The sequence below is a fragment of the Lobosporangium transversale genome, assembly GCF_002105155.1.
Source record: "Lobosporangium transversale strain NRRL 3116 chromosome Unknown BCR41scaffold_22, whole genome shotgun sequence".
In the NCBI taxonomy this organism is placed as follows: domain Eukaryota; kingdom Fungi; phylum Mortierellomycota; class Mortierellomycetes; order Mortierellales; family Mortierellaceae; genus Lobosporangium; species Lobosporangium transversale.
Window position 1 is genome coordinate 262,064 of NW_019029000.1, and position 22,819 is coordinate 284,882.

Genomic DNA, 22,819 nt, shown 5'->3' on the forward strand with positions numbered 1-22,819 from the left:
TTTAGTTCCCTCCTCTAGGACCCCATCTCCTCTCCAACCATTCAAGTTTGAGCTGTGCTGAACCTGATGTTACCATTTCTGTTAATGTAGTGGAGTTTGATACAGGTATCATGGACAATACATTCTGCTGCCTCCTCAACATCGCTGAGAAATCGTTTGCTTTTCTCTTTCTCTTATTCAGTTGACGTGACATTCTAGTGATCACATTTGATTCTCGTCGCGATCGGCACGTTCATAGGAAATAAATGGCTTGATATGCTTAATATATATATCTCTTTCATTGCTGTTTCCCAACACTTCATTCTGAAATGAAAAGTAGCACAAGCTATTAAAAAAAAAAAAAAAAAAAAAAAGAGCTTCCATATACCATCTAAAACAGAAGCAAAGGAATGTGTCATGCCAACTCTAGACAAAAGGACAAGCAACGACGCGTTTTTATTTCTATTTAATTTTAATAATGACGAATTGGTGACACGCATGCTATTTTTCAAAAAATATGACATCTTGATCCTGTCATCAGAGCCATACCCATGGAAACCGGAAAACATATATAGTCCTCTCCCACATTCATCTTTCATCTCTTAAAACATCCATCATACACAAACACATCATGTCTTCCGCAAGAATCGCAAACTCTGTCAAATCCGCCGTTGGTGGCGCCAAGAAGGCCGTTGGGTCTGCTCTCGGCAATGAGTCCATGAAAGCTTCTGGTATGGCCCAGCAGGCCGAAGCCAAGGTTTCTGGTATGGCTTCCCAAGCAGCACAAAAGGCCAAGGGCGTGGCCCATAATATCGAAGGTGCAGCACAACGTACTGTCGGCGCCGCTACTGGGGACAAATCCATGGAAGCTAAAGGACACCTCAACTCTGCACGTGGAGACGCTGAACGTAAAATATAACAACATCAACATATCGGCGTTCACATTATCGACAATGAGAAAAAAGACAAGTTGTCAGCCTTGTAAATATCATATTTGAGCAACTCCTCACTCTCTCGATACAATAAAGTTTTTATTATTCAGAAAAGAAGAAACACCCCTCTTAAAGGGTGCCAAAAAGAAAATATGAAAAACTGTTTTTTTTTTTCTTCTTTCTCTTATTTTTGGTTGACTGGGGGAAGTACGTTGTTCATATTATTGACATTGTCATACTCGGTTATAAACTCGTCTGCGCACACCCATTTACCATCGACAATGAACTTGAAAAACTACATTTCCGTAGCAGAATTAAAAGAGGCAAAAGATGTTAATGGACTTGTAGCATATTAAGGTCTTTTTTTTTTTTTTTTTTTTTTTTTTTTTAAGCATACCACTTTCTGTGAGCGATCGATATCAACATTTTTTTCAAAATGGTCTGGGTTGTCCTTGGATCTATCCATTACAATTGATCCTATGTAATAGAATTCATTTGTAACCATCACCAGAAAGAAATTAAAGGTCAGAGACAACGTTGGCCAAGTTCTAATTAGCTTTACTTTTTACCTCTTTTTCAGACCCATTTTTCTGTAATAAAAAAAAAAAAAAAAAAAAAAAAAAGAATGGTGGAACATATTTCGTCTCTAATGCGATCTCTGGCGCATATTAGAAAAAACCTAAAAGTTACACTTTGCGGATGTTGCGTCGAAGTGATGTCAAAGCCGCCATTAATTAGGTTATCTCACGGTCCTCTCCACAGAACCACGTATCAATAAAATTTGAGGGAAAAAAAAAAAAAAAAAAAAAAAAAAAAAAACATCCATCAAAACCTCACTACGATTCCTTGTCTGTTGAGCGTTTGCATTTCATACCTTTCCAGTTGTCGAAGGTGCCAGTGACTTTGACAACATCACCACCATGCTTCCATTCAAACTAAAAGGAATAACAGGATGATAAAAAACGGCAATTGTTAGTACTGAAATACAAACAATCAATAAAATAAAAAAAATTAAAAAAAAAAAAAAAAAAAAAAAAAAAAAAAACCAACCTTGTAATTGGTTAATTTAGAGTCTTGCTTCTTTGTTGCACTTTCGATGTGCTCGCCCTCGCCATGCTTTGTAGAGTCTTCTTTTTTCGTTCCTGAGGAGGGAGATGTAGGAGGTGGCGTGGCGGCAGCGGTGGGGGAGGCGGAGGGGCCAGTACGTTTTCGTCCCTTTGGAGGCATGATAGTCTTGATAGCTATTTGGTCTTATGAGCCAGATCTTCAGGTGGTAGATAATGCCAGCTATTGCTTATATAAAGCTCACTCAGATTTGCTGGGGACCTTGATCTGTGCTACTGTTGATACTTTGTAGATGAGGCAGTAGGTTGAAAGTACTGTCTATGGTTGCACTTGAGGGTTCGAGAGGAAGTGAAGGTAAATGATGTGCAATGCAAGTATTTTTTTTAAAAAAGAGAAAGAGAGAGAGTTGGAATTAAAATCAAAGGGGTAAGAAATGCAAGTTGGCTTTTTTGGGCATGATGTAAAAATTGCATTGACCCCTATACGAGGACCACCGAGCTTGGTCGGCTTCTGAAGAGCGTGAGTAAAAAAAACGTGGGATTTTTTTGTATTCATGCTACTTCTATAAAACTTTTATACTTGTTGAAGTTCATGCTACTTGTCGACTTCTACGTCTGACTCGTTGACATGCAAAGAAAAAAATTAATATTCAATATTCAACGACGCTCTTTATCTCTTGCTCAAGAAGCGAAATGCGGTGCATATCCTGGTCTGTTGATTTTATTTCATCACCACTGTGTGGCCGTTTATCACTAGGAAAAACCACGTCTTTCGTAACTGAGGAAGGAGTTGCCGGTAGCATGCATCCTTCGCATGCAGGAGGCATGATTGAATTCGATAGGTTTGCTGAATCACTATCCATGTTCAGGGTCGGAGCAGCTGAAGGATTGTGGTCACTATTACTCCTTTGCAAATCTGAAGTTTTATTTCCTCCTGAGGTCAGATGTTTATTTACCAGCTTTGGAAACGACTTTGTCAAATCCCTAGGCCGTCGTTGAATGCACGGTATACCCAGGCCAAATCTCGATCTCAGACGCAGCTGCCGTCTTTCTTCTTCTTTGTCCATGTTTCGTAGAATTGAGCCTCCAAACCTTGGGATGGCTGCAGATACAGAAGCTCGGATCTCTGACCCAACTTGGTGGATCCGATCAACCAAACCGACTGACTTTTGCGGTCGATGATCTAATGAACTGTCTGTACACGAATTACCCGTAAAGTCTATTGTATGTTGTCCCTGCTCTTCCTCCTCGCGAACGTCATCACTACCTCTCTTCCGGCGTTGCATCACCTGTGGATTTGATGCCCCCGGTTGGGATCTGAATTGAAATGATCCACCAACATCAAGAAGTGGATTTATAGACTCAGTCAGTAAAGTTTCATCACTCAAAGGCACATGTTCGAATACTGGATTATCATCGAATCCATCTTCCAGTGATGCCATCGTCCCTGGGCTGGAGTAAGGCAAATATTGAGCAGAAACCTTAGTAGATGCCCTTAGGGCGTGATTCGATGCTGAGGATGAAAACCGAAAGTGGGGCAAAGAAAAAACGCCGTTATCAATAGGCGCTACATTTGATATGTCAACTGAGTAACCTGGATGACAGAGCCTCGAATCAAGCCGCGCACGCTTATTCTGCAAGTCATTTAAACTCGTTGAGTAGGGTCCTTGATTTATTTTTCCCTGCTTGAGCATAGATTGATATCCTTGGTAAAAACTTGGCTGCCTACTACCGAGATCTGTGTGGACCGGAAAACCTGGAGTAGCAAGATTTCTGTAGGGATTGAAGTCTGCCTTAATAGCCCTTTGCACTGACTGCTCAAATGCCGGAGTTGGGCTATTGTAGATATATGTGGGAACATTCATTTGTTGCCGTCTCTGCAAAGATTCATTCTGCACCATCAGATCCATATCATGCTACCAGTAGTTATTACAAGTAAGGGGCGCTCGACGTATTTTTAGCCTTGAATATGAAGATGGTGATACTTCGGATCAACAAGATGCATAGACTTCAACGTCCAACACAAACCTTCATTTTTTCGTACTTTCGATTTAAGCTCCAGCTTCCATGAAGCTTACGTGGTCTTCTAGTTCCAAGGCGTGGCGGCGGTAACTCGATTACAATCGCAGACTCGCTATTGCGTTGATACTGGTACTGATCTTTATCAAAATTTTGATTGGAAAAACTTGTATCAGTGTAATGTTGGAAATACTCTGTAGCACTTTCACTTGGTTGCTGAATATCACTCCCAGCCACAGCGGAGTCTACCATATCTTGCTGTGACCCATTTGCTTTCAAGGCAATAGAAGGAAAATAAATTGTGGGATTTGAAGAGTTGTCGAAGCAAGTCGGTCTTTTTTCGAGATCCTGTACGCATGGAGGAGCTATCTCATCATATTCTAGTGCATCGTCTAGCTTGGGCACTTTGGCATCTACATAAAATGTACCATGATTACTATCTTTTCTTGTGAAATATAGCGGTCATTCGGATTTTCAAATGCGATTCGGAAAATTATATGTAAGTAGGACACCAACCCCCAATGTTTGTAGCTGACCATTGGCTTATAACAGGTGAATGAGGACTGGAAGCGTCATCAGTTTGCCTGACAAAAGCCCTTGAGGCCCTGTCAATAAGATATAGAAAGTAATGTGGTCAGATTCTATCCATCATTTCTAAATTAACATGCTAGGGCACGAAGAGGCAATACTTTGCAAAAGGGATATAATTAAGCTCATGCACTGCATCTGAGCTCCCATATGTGAGGGTAGATGGGGAACTAGAACGTGTAGCAGAAGACTTTACTATGAAGACCATGATAGCTTTTGAAGGAAGGATGTGTGTTGCATTTGAAAAAAAATATAGGTCAAACGGATGGTGCAAGTGAAAGAATAAAGTGCAGAAAGTGCAGAAAGTGCAGAAAGTGCAGGATTATCAAGATTAAGTTTTATGTCAAGAACCACATTTTTCATCCCACAGCAATTCTCCAAATGCCTAAGCAGATCAACATATTGAAGACTTGATTAGCAGCCTGACTTTTGTCTTATCTGAAAGCTACGATAGCCGAACTTGGGCCGGAAGACAATCTGGTCAGAGGAGGATCAACTTTGACATACGCAGTGCTTTTGTTGGCTTGCTTGTTGACTTGTGGCTCTAGCTCTAGACTTATCTCACGAATTGCTGTCGCGCAAATAGAGCTGCGGACTTTATTGCACATGCTTCGATCGTTGATCGAAAGACTCAGAAACTGCAAGTAGGCATTTTTTTTTTTTTACTTTCTCATAAAAAAGTCAGAGTCGTGCGCAGGATGCTTTGGTATCTCAGGTCATAAAATATTTCCTGCGGAAGATTTAGACTTGGGTTTACATCCATCGAGTGAGTATGTTGATAGCTCGCTCTCATACTCAAAGAAATGCTTTTCTGCTTGCCTGTTGTCTATGCAAATCTGTCTACTTTCATAGTATGAATGGAACAGCCGGCTGCTTGCTCATTTTTTTTCGTTTCATTTTTTTTCATTTATTCCATATGCTTTAATTTCACCTTTTTTTTAAAAAAAAGCTTACTTTGCTAAACTGCCCTTATTTTTCCTAATGCATCCGAATAACTGCAAACGAACCAACAAGTCAGTGCTCTTTTAATTAATTTTTAGAACAATATAGACGAAGCACACATCACAAAGCCAAACAACAACTGGAACCATGTGCTTCAACGGCCTTCCATTCTTGCCACTATCTCGCTCTTCTGCTTCACCTTTACTCTCCCCTGCTATCCTAATTCATGACTTCCATACCCTTACTTCCATCCAAATATCTCGTGTCTCTATGGACCGCGATGCCATTGAATTCATTGTTAGCAGCGATGAAAAACCGTCTTTTCAATCAAAAGCACCAACGACATCAGCGACACCGATAGCTGCGGTCGTGCCTCAAGCGCCATATCTCCAAGGCCAGACAGGAATAGATAAGTCAGCACAGTGCTTCCTCGGTTCATTGCCTTCATCACCCCCCTTTCGCCCAATTCAACTCTGTGAGCTCACGCATAGTCCTTTTTACCGATACCGCACCCTTGTATCAGTTTTTCTCACAACTCTAATTCATACAGCAACGACACAGCACACAAGAGCAATGTTCTAACTCAGACCGCTTCCAGTTTTCTATTCTCAAGCGACCTCGAAATACAAAACTATGATCACTATCAACAAAACAGTGCACCTTCGACAGATGGCCTCCAAGCGCGATCCACTCAAAATAATAGTATTTTCTGGCGCTAACGACCAAAACCCGCTCCTTTCGCAATCTATCTCTATCAGACATCAAAAGCATCCGAATAATGCAAATAGCGATATCCATGTCAATGATAGTAATGTAACGCAAACAGGTTATGCAACAACAGCTGTTTCATACTCGCCGTACTATCACTATATTCCAATGTCTTCGTCAACACATTGTAGGTGTAATACGTCTTCGTGCGATCAAAAGACAAAAACAGCAGAGCAATGTATGATACCCATAATCGTACCAGCACCAGCGCGCATCACAGAACCAGCAAAGCGTTTCAAATTACTACGATCACCACTGGCATTCTTCGAAAGCCCTACGCCGACCAGCTATTAAACGAGGTTAGAATGGCGATATGCCAGAGGATGGAATACCATACGAATCTCGGTGCACAAATCCACAGATAGTTACCAATATATTAGAAATGAATATGAGCGGCGATATAAGACCGGCATTCCGGGTGAGGATGGTGTGGAACCAGAGACGAATGTTTTTTACTATACTTATAACACACCGGATATGCCCAAAAAACCCAGGTCATTGGCAGGTTCTCGTCAGACTTCTGAAAATACTGGTTGTGGTGACAGTATCGTACTCTGTGCTCTTGTCCCTCTATTATTCAGTAGAAGTAAGTAACATTTATATTTTAAGGAAACCCAGTCGCAAGCTTTCAGATATTCTTACGGATGTTCGTTCATTTATTTATTGATTTTCGATTTTTGTGATAAAGTATCGCTCTGTGGATCACCTTGAAAATTTAATATCTTAGTCGCGGATCTGGATCAGTCAATGATTGACAATGCATTTCTCAATTTCACAAAGATAACGGACATTCAGGGCAGATAAACTGGTCAGTGCAATCTGGATTCAAAGGTGTTACAACTATTAACAAGGAGGCGAAAAACGGCAATTATTGGAGCGTCATGGTTGTATAAGCCAATGCAAATGATGCTTAACAAGGTACCTTCGATACCCTTAGTAGAGTACGACCCCACAAATCCATTTCTCTTTATATATGACAGCGGTGAAACCATACATTGTTGTCAGCAGTTTCTACAGTTCACCAAAAAATTTCAACCCTGTCTGGGTTCAGTTCGTATGCGTATGAAAACAATCAAACAACATCGCCTCTTATAAATGTGCCACAAGAACTTGAAACTCCTGTAGCATTTGGTGAACTAGATCTACACCTGCCCACAGCATCCATCATTGCCTCAGCGACATCAGTAGCATATATATATATATATATATATAAGGATTTTTCTAGTAACAGAAGGAAGCACGTATATTGTGGCGCATGCAGTCCAGTCAATTACCCGCAATACAAGTGTGGGATATGCGATGGCTGTCCTGTTACTGCCACTACTTGTTTCCCTGTGCTCCCTTTTGATGACTTGCGCAGTTTTACTTGGGGTATTTGGAATAACTTTCGAATCAGCTGGTCAGTCCCTATCATTATTCCTGGGAATGCTGCTTCTTCAAGCTGCTGTAGCGTCTCTGGTTCTCTTCTTAATTCCTACGACGTCTATCCCCTAACCACAACCACGTTTGTGATCATGAACATTGTTGCGGTCTTTAACCCTATCGAGCCGATGCCGCCGTTCTACCGATGGGCCTATACGGTACCTTTTCTTAACGCAGTCCAAGCGACGCGCTATGTTCTCATGGAGTCTTACAACCGCTTGAACTACAAGTTGCTCATTTTTTTTTGCCGGGTCGTGCTGTCGATCACGTTACTACCATTCGCAATTGCTCGGCAAAAACGGCTGTTGACGAATAATAGGAAGATTGAAGAGTGGGATCGAAAAGAGTCTCAACACCATCAGAGGCACTATACGAATAGTAAAGTCAGCTATCAGCAATTCAGTACGGTGGCCTTGAAAGCGACGAGGCTTACTGTCTGGCAATGGGGCAGCAGAGCGAATGAATAAGTCACATAAATTTGGAAGGTATCACTCTACTAAATCTAGACATTATGGTAGCCGAGGAGATCCAGAAAGGAAGATGTGGCAGAGTAGATCCGTTGACGGTATAGACGGGGGGTGCGCGAGGACTTCAAGTGATGGACGAGCGGCAGTATTGCCGCCATGTTATTAATGACGTGGATGATATGAGTTCAGAGTACTATGGCCTTGACGGTCCAGACGAAGAGACACACTGCCGACATCTAGACATCACGAACAAATCACAAAATACTCGGCCCCTACAGCACCGAGCATTCAGCAGCAGTGCGGCGTCCAGTGCACAACTAAAGTCACAGGCCTGTCATACCTGCCCTCGTCCCGACGGAGGAGATTCTATGGGCATTAGCCAATCACATGCTGGGATGCCAAAGCTGAACCGACATCCTTATGCCTCCGAGTTGGTACGATCGTCCTCCCCTGACGAAGTAAAATAGAGGAGAAAAACTTTTGAGGATAGTCTTAAAGAAGTTGGAAAGAGGAAAGAAGAAAAAAAAAGGCTTTGCGCTTTTCCCAAAGACCTTGAACAAAAAGCATGCCAAACTGGCGCATCACTATTTCCATAAATATAAAGTAAATAGTATTATGCTAGAATGCGAGTTACAAAAAATATAAAGCATATCGATTGTGAATATGATCGAAAAGGAATTTGGCGATAAGGGCATACACCTTATTTATTTCCGGGCGGCCATGATAGCAAACGGTGGTTTTGAGTGGTTTGAGTCCACATTTAGCGCTCTACACCACATTCGACCAACAAATTTGTTCCGATTTGGCACTTGCTTTGTTCACGCGTCCACGCGAGCTGTAGGCTGGCCATTTTGGGACATGATATGCTGCCAAAAAGAACTTTAAAATGATGCATTCATGGATAAAAACAAAAAAAAAAAGGGCTGATGCAACTAGCTCAAAGACATAAAGTCAATTTACCAGGGAAACTTCACAACCCTCCCCCTTTCACCCTTGCACAGACTCTCTCGGATGCGCATTGTAGCCATACTTTTCTTCTTTTCACTTTTTTCTTTAAATTTGCCATCTTTAATCTCTTTCTATCACTCTCTATCACTCTGGTATTGCTTTCGCTTCCCCCTTCATTTTCATTCAGTACTCGATATTAACCTACATTTTTAACAATCTCCTTTCTTTCCTCAATCCTCCACCTTCCCTCCTCCCTTGCTGTCTATCCACCATATATCGGACGCGATCAGAATACAAGTCTGTCCAAAAGAAATAGGTATGCTGTAGAATGTACTCGATTCAAATGACAATATTTGGCGGCTTCAACGTGTGTTCTTCTAGCGTATATTAGTATATATATTCCTTCTCTTGATTTGCACAGCTTTCCAACCATATTGGTGATAATGTTTTAGAGAGAGTAGCATAGATGAATATGAACAGAGAGTGACGATATCTTCACTTTTATCTGTGATTCTTCATGGCACTATTTATTGCTAGATCGATTTTACCCTTCCGTACTATACGCCTTTTTTTTTTTTAATGTTCCAGACCTACCCCAATACTGTCAACTAACTTTTTGTTGTCATTCATTGCTATATTTTGCCCTTATCATGCACACTGCCTTTGAATAAAATAAATCACATTGTTCATTTAAGCACAAGCTCCGCCCATTTCCGACATTCACCCAGGGAAAAAAAATAAACCTTGATGATACGCCGTGCAGCCTACAAGCAAGTTTTTGTGATTGATTCGCCATGGTCACAGCCCCCACAGCAAAGCCATGGGCTTAACGAACCTCTACTGTCCTCAGAATCGCCACAATCATCTCTGCCATCGCTATCGTCATCGCCATCGCTATCATCATTGCCATCCTCAACCTCATCCTCATCATTACCATCATTATCGATAACGAACTCATTGCAGCAACAACTAGATACTGACAATGATGACACTAGTATCAGGTGCAGCAAGATCTTCAGCGCGCACCAGGTACCGGTTCACCTTTTTAAACGTCAGCGTGCGATTCTACTCAAGGACCTCGAAAGAATCGCGCCTGAATTTGAGTACATCCTGACAGAGCAAGGGACTGTTGTCTTTAGTAGGAGCGAACCGCCCTCACCAAGTGTATCAGGCACTCCGGCCAAGATATCATCGCTACCATCGTCATCGCTTGGCCAGAAGCAACCTCCAGCCTTTATTGCAATCCATGAAGAGATGGAAGACAAGAATTGGTATATTTATGTCAAGCCCACCATATCAATGTCATCTCCTGGAAACACTACCACATCACTCCTTTTAAGGAACCCATTCTCTGTCTTGCCTACGGGATCTTTACCGACACAGCCGAGTTCCCTAAGGGGCCAAGGAAAGGGGAGCGGTGGCGACCCGGAAGAACTTAACCAGGATAGGAGGGCAGGATATGAAAGGCGAGGACAACAAGAGCGGAGTCATCCGATGTTAGTTGAAGAGCACATCGATCAGGAGCTGCATGTGGAAGACGGAGGAGGAACGCGCTCATGTCAGAATTCTGTCGGCCAATCACAATATGAATCTTGGGCACGGTCTTGGATTCTACAGTCGCACAATACACAAATGCGTTTATCAACATCACTGTCGACTTTTACCTACTCTTCTTCCTCTTCTTCTTTATTTCTTCCAACATCGACAAGTACAAAAATATCCTCCTCATCATCATTGCATACCATGGCGATTCCTTCCACAACATGCACAGCTGAATGCCGTTGGAACACTGCGGCTCTTCAAGACCAACTCACCCATTTGGCACAAACACTAATCTCTGTTGTAGATAATAAAGATGGTGCACAAGAAGGACATTCCAGCAAGGACAAGGTCCGAAAGCTGGCCAGCAGTATCCTAGAGACACTTCCATCCCCAGCATCGACCCATAAAAACATAGGTTTGGCTACTCCGGAGGTGACACCAACCTCAACGCCACTCATTTTTGCAAGCCCAAGGCAATCACCTCGTTGCAGCGGTGCAAGCGTAGAATCGAGCAGCAATAGCCAAGGGCTCACAGAATTCATGTTACCAAATACAATGTTGTCCACCCTCCACAACCATAGCCATGGTCATGATCATGGGCTGAATGATAACAATAGTAGCCTCATTATAAACCAGACAAGTGAGCCGATGTTGAGAGATTCTGTCTCTCACTTTTCAAATTACTATATGAATTTCCCTCCTCTCCCTTTCTCCCCATCTACACTTCCACCAACGATAGCACAGCCAATGGCAAGGAGTCTTTCTATTCCAAAGGAAGAGGTTGAGGGAACTGCATCGTCATCAAAGCAAATAACGGAAAATCAACACCAACAGAAAGTCAAAAGCAGGAAAAATTCACTCTTGTCGATTTTTGATAAGAATATAAGTCAAACCTCTCGCCGTCTAGAAGAGGATCGTGAAGGGGACTGGAACCAGCAGCACCAACAGCACCTAGTAGGCCGGATCGAAAACAGAAAAGGAAGATCCAGAGCAAATAGTTGGCTTATAGCCAAGCTAAGCCCAGGAAGCAACTCGGACAGCAAAAAACAGAAGCAACCCCTGGTTCAAGGCAAACAAGAGCCTGCTCATTCCCCAAGCCCTAGATCACCGGGAGCAATGCATGGAAGTTGTTCTAGTTTGTTTTCATCACCATTACCGTCACCATCATTATCACCATCACCGCTGTCGCCTTTTCCTACTTCTCAGCCATCAAAACGATCACTTTCAAGGATCGCACCATCCCTAACTCCTCAGTCATTTAAGCGAATCACAGCATCCATTAACTTCCGTCGCAGATCTTCATCTACACCTATGTCATCTTCGGGAGCACTTCCCCCTGTAGCATCGCATGCAGGGGTGGAACCGACTGCTACAATGACCTCTATACCCGAGAGACCAGCAATTTCCATGAATCGTTCTCACTCCATAGATATTGGTTCCTATCACCATCACTCACACTCCGTTTGCTATCCTCGCTCTATATCACAGTCACTATCTCCCTCAGTAACTTCATTCTCAGCGCCTCGCACGCCACGGACAGTTGCTACTGCTTCGTTCTTTGACTCTGCTTCGGATGATTCTGATACAACCGATGACAACGAAGATCCGCCATGCTCCCGACCTCAAGCACAAAGGCATACCAGTGGCCTGCAGGCACCTCGACATCGCCAATATCTACACCATGGCAGTCGTTCGAATCACGAGTCAGAATTCATGGTGCCGGCTGAAGAAGGATTGCAGCACCAGGTTGACAGGGATACTGACACTGATACCGACACGGGCAGCGATACTGAGAGTGATAGCGACAGTGATAGCGATTTCTATGGTACCGAGGATGCTGGGCGTAGCGTTAATGAGATCCGTCATGGACAGAGACAAGATGAACCAGAGCGGCAGCATCATCCTTTGTCTCACAACCAACAACAACTAAACAGCTTGGCACAGTACGCGATCCCACCAACTCACCGCCAAGCTGTCGCATTCGATCTTCAAACACTGGCAGGATATGAGCACCAATTCGATAATGTCCCTCCACCCTCATACCACTCATTGGTGCAAGCAGGAAATGCTCCCAGATCCTCCTCTTTCAATACATTTATTCCCTTTGAATCATTGAACGTACAACCTACTTTTGCAGATTCACAGCCTGTGAACATACAGGCAATTGAGCAAACGTTAACCTCATCAACGTCAGTCAGGTCATTGTCACCACCACTATCGCAGGGATCTTTATCATCACAATCGGGCCCTCATGTTCGCGCTGTATCTCATCAAGTCCTGAACACCCTTCTCGAGCTGTTGCATCAATTTGAAAACCATATCCAAGACGAGTTTAAGACACCAGCATTCAAGCATAGAAGACCAAATACCAATCGTGATCATGATCATGATCAAAGCCACTCAAACTCCTCGACACCAACTGCAACAGCAGTAGCGACAGCAGCAGCGGCAGAATGGCACAACCGCCGTCCACAAAACGTGTCTTCATTTGCCTATTTGCTCATTGAATTGCAACAGATTGGTATTTCTTCAAATGCTATGAGTGAATTATGGCACCAACCACAGCAAGGACAGCAACATTGGCTTACCCTAACAGGCAACGCATCCTCTGAAGCTGAGCTAGCTACATCATTAATTATTTTGGAGAAAAACTGTGTATTTGGTATGGATAGGGAGCGGTGGTGTGGCGCCAATGGTACAAGAGAACAGTGGTTGAACAGTTTACAAGAAATCGTAGAAAATAGCTAAGTATCGTGTCACCAGAACACGAGAATTAATCAATTCATAAAAGGCATCGCCGTATTTTTTCTGGGACGCCGTCCATCATTTTTGTGATTGAATTGTGCACGCAAGGACCCTTTTTTGATTGCATGTAGAGGAGTAGAAAAGTGTAAGCATTGACAAAAAAATCCCCAAGGATAAATTTGTTTTTAAGTCTTGCCGAATTTGTTTTATTCTAATCGAATTATGCGTTTGTAGACGGCTCAATGATCCTCTCCGTGGAGAGAAAAATCTACTTTCTGTTTCTCGATCTATTCCGCCACTTTTGTTTGTTGCGATTATTTGTTTGTATTTGTTACTTGTTACTTGAAATGTATTCGTCAAGAAAGAAGAAAAAAAAAAAAAAAAAAAAAAAAAGATGAAAATGAGTGAGACATTAAACAGCATTATAGCCACGTCCTACAGCGACCGCAGCGTAGGATGAAGGTTCATTCGAGCACATGTCAGGCCTGCAGTGCTCGCTTGAATTCGAGGAGGTTTCGAGCTGGATAGTCGAATGATGAATCTGGAACCGTCCACAAACCAGATTCTGAGCCTCTGTCAAGATGCGATCATAGTCTGCCATCGTCAGGCCCTGGTTTGTGACCAGACTCTTGGGCGCCAACTGCAGATGAACAGCCATAGAGGGCTATTAGATTGTATTTTTATAAAAAAAAAAAAAAAAAAAAAAAAAAAAAAAAGAGATTAAGAATTTAAGTATTCCAAATATGGTGTCATTAAATGTGGTTTTTCATTTCCCGCTGTCAAATGTGACATACTTTGCCAGCTGTCAAGTTCCAGACATGCAGATCGTGGACAAGGGTCACACCAGGAATGTCGAGAAGGCTCTTTTCAATTTCTTCAGGGTCAATATGTGTGGGTGTACCCTCCATCAAAATACCAAGACTGTCCCAAACAAGACGATAAGTTGTGAACAGCACCAGGATCGAGAAAAACACCGTACAGATTGGGTCAACAATCGTCCAGCTGGGCTTGACCATGATGACAATTGACGCAACCAGTACACCCTATATCAAAATAGCCTTATATGAGAAGATATCCATAATTGTAACAGATTCCATATGATCATTACATTTGCGATGTCAACATACAACAGATGAAATCAAATCGCCGATAACATGCAGAGTTGCGGCCTTCACATTGATGTTGACCTCCTATTGAGTAGCAGCATTAAAAACATTTCATGTTAATATAGTTACTTGAACGGGCGGTTGAGCAGTGAGGAAGAGCAAGCAACACATTTACAACGGATGGATTGATAAAAAAACTTTCTTACTACCTTCTTTTGCGCAGCAGCAGCCTTAGAAGCATTACTATCGCCATGGTCGTGTGAATGAGAGTGGTTGTGCTCATGGTTATGTTCATGGCTATGACCGTGACCGTGACCGTGACCGTGACCGTGATCGTGGCCATGGTCGTGTCCTAAAGCGAAAGCAAGACTATGGCGAAAACAAAGTACTCAAAGAGTTAGACCCAGATTGAAAATGACAAAAATCGATTACTTTGTCATTTGATAGATAGATCAAAAAGTATCTAGTATTGCATACATAATGTTGATAGCTACACCAATACTGGCGACCAGACACATTGTCTTGCCATCAATCGTCTCTGGGTTCCTGATGCGCTCAACAGCTTCCATTAACAGGAAGGCTGTTAGGATCCAGATGATAAATACAGACATCAGTGCAGCAAGGACCTCTGCACGATGATATCCAAAAGAGTGGCGTTTAGTTGCAGGCTGTTCCGAGAGCCAGATGGCAACCAACGAGATCATAAAGCTAACAACATCTGGCAATAACAAAAGAGCAACAAACGTCAGAAGGCTAGAATTCTACTACAAAAAATACAAGATGCATTAAATCTACAACAAGATGAAACCCATCAATCAAAAGCACAATATAAAATCGCCTTTAGGCCGTATAGGAGCAAAGCAAAAAAGAAAGAGAGCTTTCGATCTGTATGATACAACAGGCACTACGCAGAAGAGATTTCAAAATAACATACCTGACAACAAGTGGAAGGCATCACTCATTAGTGCAAGCGATCTAGCAAAGTAGCCACCCACCATCTCCACAGTAAAGAAACAGAGACAGAGAATCGTAACAAAGATAAGCTTGCGCTTGTTTTTTGTAGACTCATTAGTGATCAAGACACCTTTGCAGGCAATTGGTGGTGGTGTCAAGGATCTTTGAGGTGACATGGCAGAGTCATTATTCTCGCTGTCATTCGATGGATTTGCATCTCGAGTTGAGCCATAACTCTGACCCAGTGATTGTTTTAGAGGAGTAGATGAAGACGAGCTCCTGGGGATAGTGTGGATGATGCTCTCACCATCAACGCTCTGAGGACCATGGACATGTCCCGAACCATGGTCATGAGAATGATTATAGCTATGACTATGATTATGGTCGTGGTTATGGTCATGAGAGTGAGAAGAGTGAGGATGAGAGTAGCCATTGACTTCAGTAGTTGGAAGTGTAGGGGATCGTTGCGGATTGCGTGAGCGGGCAGGCTCTTGAGGCTGCAGCAAATGCTGTTGCTCGTCTTCGTCGCCATTGCCATGACCATAATCATTGTTATCATTGGTCTGTTGTCTTTGCTCTGCCAAGGGGACGTTACTATCAACAGGAACATTAATATGGTTGACAGTAGACGAAGGGTGCGAGAGGTTAGAGTCAGAAGGAGCAGGTGAAGCAGGTGCAGACGAGGCAGAAGCAATAGAAGCAGCGGTAGTTGAAGCGTTAGATGCAGCAACTTGGGCCTTTTGGCTCTTTTTCTTCCTTGAGCCCATGATGCGTGAAATATCTGATTAGAAAAGAAGAGTATGAGAAAGAGAGAAGAGAGAGACAAATTCATTTCACTTTTGTCCACACATTGAAAAAGACCTGTGGCTTGCTGGGTGTTACCCCTTTTTGTTTTAAACAGGAATGCACTCTGCATCCGACTTTGTCTTGGATCTATTTTCCTGATCCAAATATAAAGCTACGAACTTAGTTTTAGGCTCCTGCAACCGTGCTTATAGATGTCAAATGATCTGTTCATCAACTGCCTTTATAGCCTCAATAAATAACAATGGGCTCCTTCACTAAGAAAAGTCTGTGAAAGCTCCTTGTATCTCTTGCTCAAAGCCGTGATATCTATATCTTTTTCTATTCAACCTTCCTTCTACATCGTTTATTCCAATTATCTATCCGGCAATGAATACCGACTTGAAAAGTGTTCCAGGTCGCGATATACTGACTGAATCCTAGCTATGATAGACGCCAGCAAGCGTTCATTTAGCTTCTTCTCTGCCACGGCTGAATGCAGGGCTGCATCCTTCATTTGACTATTAGGCCTTGTTACCCTTCTCGGAAACACCAAAAGCTCTCTCCACTAACGTCCATGCATCTCGGGGGAACCTTGGTAAACTAGTTCCTCCTCTTACTTTCCCACTTCTCCTTCCACCATTCACGGAATACATGTCACCGTGATTCCCTTCCCACTGGTGCCACCTCTGATCAAGCATTCTTCTGGTCCACAATAGGCTCAAGACAGCTCCATAGATGGTGGTTTGCCTCAACAGCCTTGTTACATCATCTGCTAGTGTCAGTACTGTATAGATCAAGATATCGTTCCTTGATTCGATATGCTCACTGCTGGTGGTCCTGCATATTGGTATGTAAGGCTCTTGGAACATGCGGCCTCAGTCCAGTCTCGAATACACATAAGCCTGCGATCATGGTGGTGTCACATAGCTGCTTATAGCTTTGAGATCTGTCGAAGATCTTGGTCAACTGGTGCCCCTACGAATGAAGCATAATGCTTCACTTAATGTATCTCTCGTCTTCATTTGTTAAAGGTTTGACGCCATCGTCTAAGTTTATTTTTATTTGTCTGTCTGCGATATATAATGATACACAACTGCTTACCGTTGTGCAGAAGCTGAACGCAGTCTCTGTCTAACGAGTGATGCCTGTCATCGTTGAACTGATAGTTTGAAGGCCCTTTAAGCCTACTATCGTCCATGAATACATTGACGGCAGTATCCTTGGAATAGATAAATTGTCGCAAATGAGCCATATAGTTTGGCGTAGGTTGACGACGTGTACCCTCTTGGCTGATATGGGGCGCTGTCGCGAAGTACGGGGACAAGGATTTCAACAAGCAGCTGGAGGCCATACTGCAGACGTCTATGACGTACAACGATAGGAGCAATAAGTCACAGCAGTTTGCTAATTGTTGCTGCGAGGTTAGGGGCTATTTTATGTAAACCAAGGCGTTGTTCGTGGACATCGATCATGCTTGCAGTGCTCATGGCAGAAAAAAGTTTGATGCATCGCATCAACGTGCTTAAGATGAAAATTTATGGTTTGCTCTCAGAACAAGCTCTGTTGCTTGAAAGGACGCTTTGACGCTTTGACGCTTTGTGTTATTTTTTTTTTTCATAAACTTGCTTCAGCTTTACATAAAAGTGGTCGTAGTAATCTTTTTGAAAATCGACGTCAAATGTAGCTTTCGTCGATAAAATGAAGTGTATATATAATGCGATAAACTATATTTCTAAGAAAGTAGTGTTGACAAGGAAGAAAGGTGAATTAACAATGGAATGAGATATTTTTTAACAAGAAATGTCACAGTCGTTAATTGGACGAAACAAGTGACTCGAAAAAATCAGATAGGATGGAATACGGCTGCTCCACGCCTTTTCTTCATGCAAGTTTCCATTAAGAAGCTGACCTTTACACCTGTCACTTCATGATACTTGATATCGTCTGCAACATATTGGTCTTCTATTGAAGGTATTCGGATTGTTTTTCACACTTCAGCTCACGCTTGGGTCCTTTAAAGAGATTAAACTCTTGGATGCTTTAGACGGCCAGTTTGCCGTAAGGAATTCTTGCCCTTTATAAAGAGACGCGCCAAATATATTTATAAATAAAAACAGTAAAGGCTGCCGTGCTACGGCCCTACTCCCTACTTGACCTGTTGCGCGCGAAGGTCATCCTTTAACCGCAGTCCTCAACTATTACAAATTTACAACTTTTCAAATGCACCATCACCGCCAATCCTACTGTTGGTAGCTTGCCGCCACCCGCCGATCTGCATCGGTTCTAATCGCCTTCACTTTTTTTTTTTTTTTTTTTTTTTTTGATAACAAGGACCAGGGTCATGGGATTTATTTTCTATACTCCATGAACAAACTGCTCCAGAAACTATAGTCAACAAACAATTATTACTGCACAAACTGTGATCACGATTTTACATGATTTGTACCAGGTTTCTGTACGACCGAATTCTTCTATGGTCTTGACGAAGCGCTCTGCTGTCATAAATTCGTATCTGATGCTCCAGTCACCTCTTGGCCCAGTATGACGCACGCTTCTGCTTATAAATTGCTTTTTTTTTTTTTTTTTTTTTTTGATATCTGGGACCTACGAGGTTGTGAGGATTTATTAGAGATAGACTCTATAAATGGGTTACCTTTTTTTTTTTTTTTTTTTTTTTTTTTTTTTTTGATAACAAGGATCCACGAGGTCATGTAGGATTTATTTAGATGTTAGCTCTATAAATGCTCTATAAATGCTCTATAAATGCTCTATAAATGGGTTACCCTATTACTAGGGGTGCATATAAAGCGTTTTCCAATAACCGGTCTTAACCGCGTCGTTGAACTGTCACTGTACAACATCCTATTCACAAACCACGTCAGCATGAGTGGTAACTCTTGATACCAACGGAACCTGTGGCGAGCCTTGCTCCCTACTTGGGTTGTTTTTTTTTTTTTTTTTTTTATAACGAGGACCCTCTGGGTCATGGGTTGGGATTCAGAGGCTCATACCGATGTCTTACCGCTGCCATTTTTGGTTAGTCCTCTATCAATTACAAAAGGTTTATTAAGTGGTAGGCTTATAATTGACTAATACCGATATCGGTATGAGTCTCTATGTCAGTTGGGATTGCTGAGGGACAATCGCGGGTCACGTGGAGTGCAATGTACTCAAGTATAGTTTGTTATTACTATAATTATAGAACCAAGCAAGTTGTCGTAGAGCATCTACTAGTGATCTCTGGAAACTAGTAGGTAATGATGAAAAATGAAGAATTGGGCAAGAGCCTCGTGGTTTTGGGATACGATAGTGATCCTAAGTAATGCTTTGAATGATTTTGAGGATGCTGCAAAAGGGCATCGATAATAAGAAGAGAGATCTTTAATAACTGCTAATTTTCTGAGAATTCATAATGAGAATAATGAAGATAAACTCACCTGCAAAAGGGCATCGATAATAAGAAGAGAGATGCCGTTTTTGCAGTGAAGGAAAAAGCTACTTAAATACTATTTAAAAATGGTAGAAAATAGGATGATAGGAAATAAATAAATTGAAAGGAAATACATATTTAAGTAAATGAATAGGCGTCATTTACGACAAAAGTCAAGAACCGGCTCTTGTGGCGCAATTGGTTAGCGCGTCTGACTGTTAATCAGGAGGTTGGTGGTTCAAGCCCACCCAGGAGCGTACTATTTTGTGGATTATATTTTGCTCCTTGAGTAAGTGGCTCCGCACTCCCATATAAATACACGACAGATATTCTTCCTCTTTTTATTCTGTGGCAGCATATCAAATTGACAAGGGACGATCCAGTTTCTCAAAATGATAGCCACCTTTTGGAGATCATTTCTCCTGACAAGTGTCTGCTTGTCCATCTCGTTATATTTTTTTTCGAAAAGTCTATCCTTGATCCTCCGCAACAACGACAAATCAATATAATAACTATCTTCCAGAATGTGCAAAGTGATATGAATCTTCAGGCACACTCGTTAATTCCGTGCTAAACCCATTCAAAAATAAAAAAATAAAAAAAAAAGCATGAAAGCACTTCTTTCTCCACAGTCATCGCCTTCTCGGATGCCAAAGTGGACGGTCAGCAATATAGTGGTTGTGGACGTAACGTCTGGGGCACACTTTCTTATAGGTACTTAAATGAGGGAAGTGTGACTTATTAGTTGATCAAGGAAAACCTAAAACCGGGTAAACGGAGTAAAGGACGATACTTTCAATACTTAGATCAAGGTCTCTTTGAATCCGCTTGAGTTGCAAGTAGGCTGCTAAGGTGACCAAACCCGCTTTTAAGAATATTGCTTGTGAATGCCGTTTAGCGATTGCCTTTCCTTGATAAAAATTTTTGTCGTGCTATTAACAAGGAACGAATAACACCTACTTGGCCCAATAAGAATGACTCCTCCGAGGATAACTCCTTTGTGATGGTAATTTATGGGCTCCAACACTTGTCATAGGTTTCTCGTGGCCTAGTTTTCATTTAAATGAACACTTTTTGAGCAGCCTGTATATTGGGTTAGCTGCCAATCTGTTGGGATACTCGAAGAGGTAAGAACGGGGCCGTGCAAATATCTTTTTCCACTTTTTTCTACGTTTAACTATTTACACATCTCATTTTAGGATCTAATGAGTTTAATACAGGGCAAAACACCTGCATTTGATTGTGTACCACATCATCCTCTTGCCTTTATTTCACATGTCGGTTTGATCAGTAACGGTCAGAAGATAGACACGTTTAGATTTTTTTCTAATACAAATATATACGCAGCTAACATCATTGAGAAATGATAGGGAGAGAATAGGATGAAAAGGGAAAGTAAATGCACCAACATCATTTGAGGAATCCGTCGAAGCACTACAATAGCCTTGCCCGTTCTCTTTGCATTGGCGATCCATCCTTTCCGAAGTGGCTGAAATGGTTTGAGGAATCTAGAGGGACTATTTCGTTTTCCGTCATGTGCGTCGTTCCTTAAGGGCACCATGGAGCATCTCTCTTCATTATGTTCCTATTGTCCTATAGAGAGGCCGGTTAGATGGATCTTTGACGACCTAGTCTCCCGCTGTGACTTATTGACAACCATTGATCTCCTTTTGAAAGCCCAAGGATAGTTAAAATTCATGTATCAACACATTTTTTATGGGGCTTCGGGCGTTGTTGGCTATCAATAAGAATAGATAAGGACTAGGGGAGCAAAGTAAGTTCTGAAGTGGGACAAGCGAGGAGTAGAGAAGTGGACAGGTGGAGGAAATGACGGTGAAGAGTAGTGTACATATTTCAAGCAGTATCTCATGAATATCCCATGGTAACCACGATCGAGAAATAAACGGATAGGAAGGGGGAGGAGAAATCAGGCTGCTTGAGTAGGAAACTCTTGACCATCTGGCTGCGTAATAAATTTCTTAGGAGATATCCTACAGTTCAATAGCTTTACTTTCACAACCCTTGACATCACCCACGTTTGGCGAGTCCAGGTTCTTGATAGATTTATATGCGGCGCGCTATTATTATGTATCATTGGATATTTATTTCTCAAGAAAAAAAATAAGTAAAATGTCGCTTTGATCTAGAGTAGAGAGAAAGCAGCTTTTATTATTACTTGATTCGCTTGGCATATAATTTTGGTGGCAATGTAAACACCGCTGCAAATGTAGGACGAATTAAGATTAAGGACACGCGTTTGCTTTTCTATATCCTGTCCTATATAAACAAAATCCCAACCAAAATAAAATCAAAAATAATAATAATAATGATAAAATGGATGGGGGCCTTCAAGTAGTACCTCCTTTTAAAAAGCAAAAAAGCATAGAAGTACGGAGATACGGAGATAGAGAGGTCCATTAGCGGTAAAACGTCCATTGGCCGTTAGTGAGAGGGCCAGCGCAGATACGACCATCATGGCGAGATACTTGAAAGTACTACATGCATCAAGGACAAGACAAAACCATAGTTTTTATCGCGTTAGTATACACCAGAGGGACAGCCATAGAGATAGGGACCCTATAATGTTCTTGTACAGCTACAGAGCAACTACTTACAATTGCATTTACAATAATCACTTTATCACCAACGCAAAATTCAGGGATGTCTTCTTGCTTTTGGAACCCCAGGAAGACAGGCTTTGCGATGCCAGTTTTCGTGTCCTTGATGAAGAAGCTGACTTCCCATTCTAATTGATTAGAAGCGTGAGAAGAGAGGGAGAAAAAAGATAAATGCCAGTAGTTTTGAAAAGATCGTTTTGACTGGCTTTGCCTCAATTTTTTTTTTATATTTTTATTTTTTACCTCCACTTCCATCATTACTAGGGACCGCACCACGGATATGAGAGACTAATCCTTGGACATTAATGCCTTTCATCATCAGCCCACCGGGCAGAGCGTTCAATGGAGTGAATTTCTACGTACGAAAGTGATTATTTGTGTTTAGTAAGATGGCTCATTTAGGGTTGCTCAAGAACATGGGGGATAATGTCTTACTAAATGCTTATATGCAGCCATATCTAAATACAGACAATATGTTGCGGATGGGAAGAAGAAGAAGAAGAAAAAAA

The 22,819-nt window shown here is 42.0% G+C and overlaps 6 protein-coding genes and 1 non-coding gene across 7 annotated transcripts; 4 read left to right on the forward strand and 3 right to left on the reverse strand.

The window, feature by feature from the left end:
* Window positions 1-517: 517 nt before the first annotated feature.
* On the forward strand, window positions 518-1,044 carry BCR41DRAFT_422741 (hypothetical protein; the record flags this gene model as incomplete). The annotated part of the gene is made up of 2 exons (XM_022030191.1): window positions 518-887; window positions 1,022-1,044. Exons 1-2 carry the CDS (start codon window positions 611-613, stop codon window positions 1,042-1,044), a joined length of 300 nt encoding a protein of 99 aa, XP_021880625.1. The 5' UTR covers window positions 518-610.
* On the reverse strand, window positions 984-2,486 carry BCR41DRAFT_422742 (hypothetical protein). Its single transcript, XM_022030192.1, has 4 exons — window positions 1,962-2,486; window positions 1,786-1,846; window positions 1,309-1,388; window positions 984-1,206 (listed from the first exon to the last, which is right to left on the reverse strand). The coding sequence occupies exons 1-4, from the start codon at window positions 2,136-2,138 to the stop codon at window positions 1,096-1,098; spliced, it is 429 nt and encodes a 142-aa protein (XP_021880626.1). The 5' UTR covers window positions 2,139-2,486; the 3' UTR covers window positions 984-1,095.
* A 139-nt stretch (window positions 2,487-2,625) lies between these two features.
* On the reverse strand, window positions 2,626-4,790 carry BCR41DRAFT_397005 (hypothetical protein; the record flags this gene model as incomplete). Its single annotated transcript, XM_022028854.1, has 4 exons — window positions 2,626-3,891; window positions 4,004-4,407; window positions 4,511-4,599; window positions 4,684-4,790. The coding sequence occupies 4 exons, from the start codon at window positions 4,788-4,790 to the stop codon at window positions 2,626-2,628; spliced, it is 1,866 nt and encodes a 621-aa protein (XP_021880627.1).
* Window positions 4,791-5,671: 881 nt separating this feature from the next.
* BCR41DRAFT_397006 (hypothetical protein) lies at window positions 5,672-8,648 on the forward strand (the record flags this gene model as incomplete). Its single annotated transcript, XM_022028855.1, has 6 exons — window positions 5,672-5,999; window positions 6,138-6,419; window positions 6,654-6,878; window positions 7,298-7,476; window positions 7,579-8,148; window positions 8,286-8,648. The coding sequence occupies 6 exons, from the start codon at window positions 5,672-5,674 to the stop codon at window positions 8,646-8,648; spliced, it is 1,947 nt and encodes a 648-aa protein (XP_021880628.1).
* A 1,228-nt stretch (window positions 8,649-9,876) lies between these two features.
* On the forward strand, window positions 9,877-13,419 carry BCR41DRAFT_397007 (hypothetical protein; the record flags this gene model as incomplete). Its single annotated transcript, XM_022028856.1, has 1 exon — window positions 9,877-13,419. The coding sequence occupies one exon, from the start codon at window positions 9,877-9,879 to the stop codon at window positions 13,417-13,419; it is 3,543 nt and encodes a 1,180-aa protein (XP_021880629.1).
* A 409-nt stretch (window positions 13,420-13,828) lies between these two features.
* Window positions 13,829-15,652, reverse strand: BCR41DRAFT_307171 (cation efflux protein; the record flags this gene model as incomplete). The annotated part of the gene is made up of 6 exons (XM_022020853.1): window positions 13,829-14,056; window positions 14,211-14,459; window positions 14,544-14,606; window positions 14,732-14,819; window positions 15,000-15,240; window positions 15,457-15,652. 6 exons carry the CDS (start codon window positions 15,650-15,652, stop codon window positions 13,829-13,831), a joined length of 1,065 nt encoding a protein of 354 aa, XP_021880630.1.
* Window positions 15,653-19,875: 4,223 nt separating this feature from the next.
* On the forward strand, window positions 19,876-19,949 carry BCR41DRAFT_t83. The gene has a single exon. It is a non-coding gene; the product is annotated as a tRNA-Asn (tRNA).
* Window positions 19,950-22,819: the final 2,870 nt, after the last annotated feature.

Bases quoted from the DNA above. Each gene is read 5' to 3' on its own strand.
- BCR41DRAFT_422742 (XM_022030192.1), bottom strand. From the start codon at position 2,138: ATGCCTCCAAAGGGACGAAAACGTACTGGCCCCTCCGCCTCCCCCACC. The intron at 1,847-1,961 runs GTTGGTTTTTTT...TATTCCTTTTAG, and splicing joins CTAAATTAACCAATTACAAG to TTTGAATGGAAGCATGGTGG. The intron at 1,207-1,308 runs GTATGCTTAAAA...ACGGAAATGTAG, and splicing joins TCGATCGCTCACAGAAAGTG to TTTTTCAAGTTCATTGTCGA.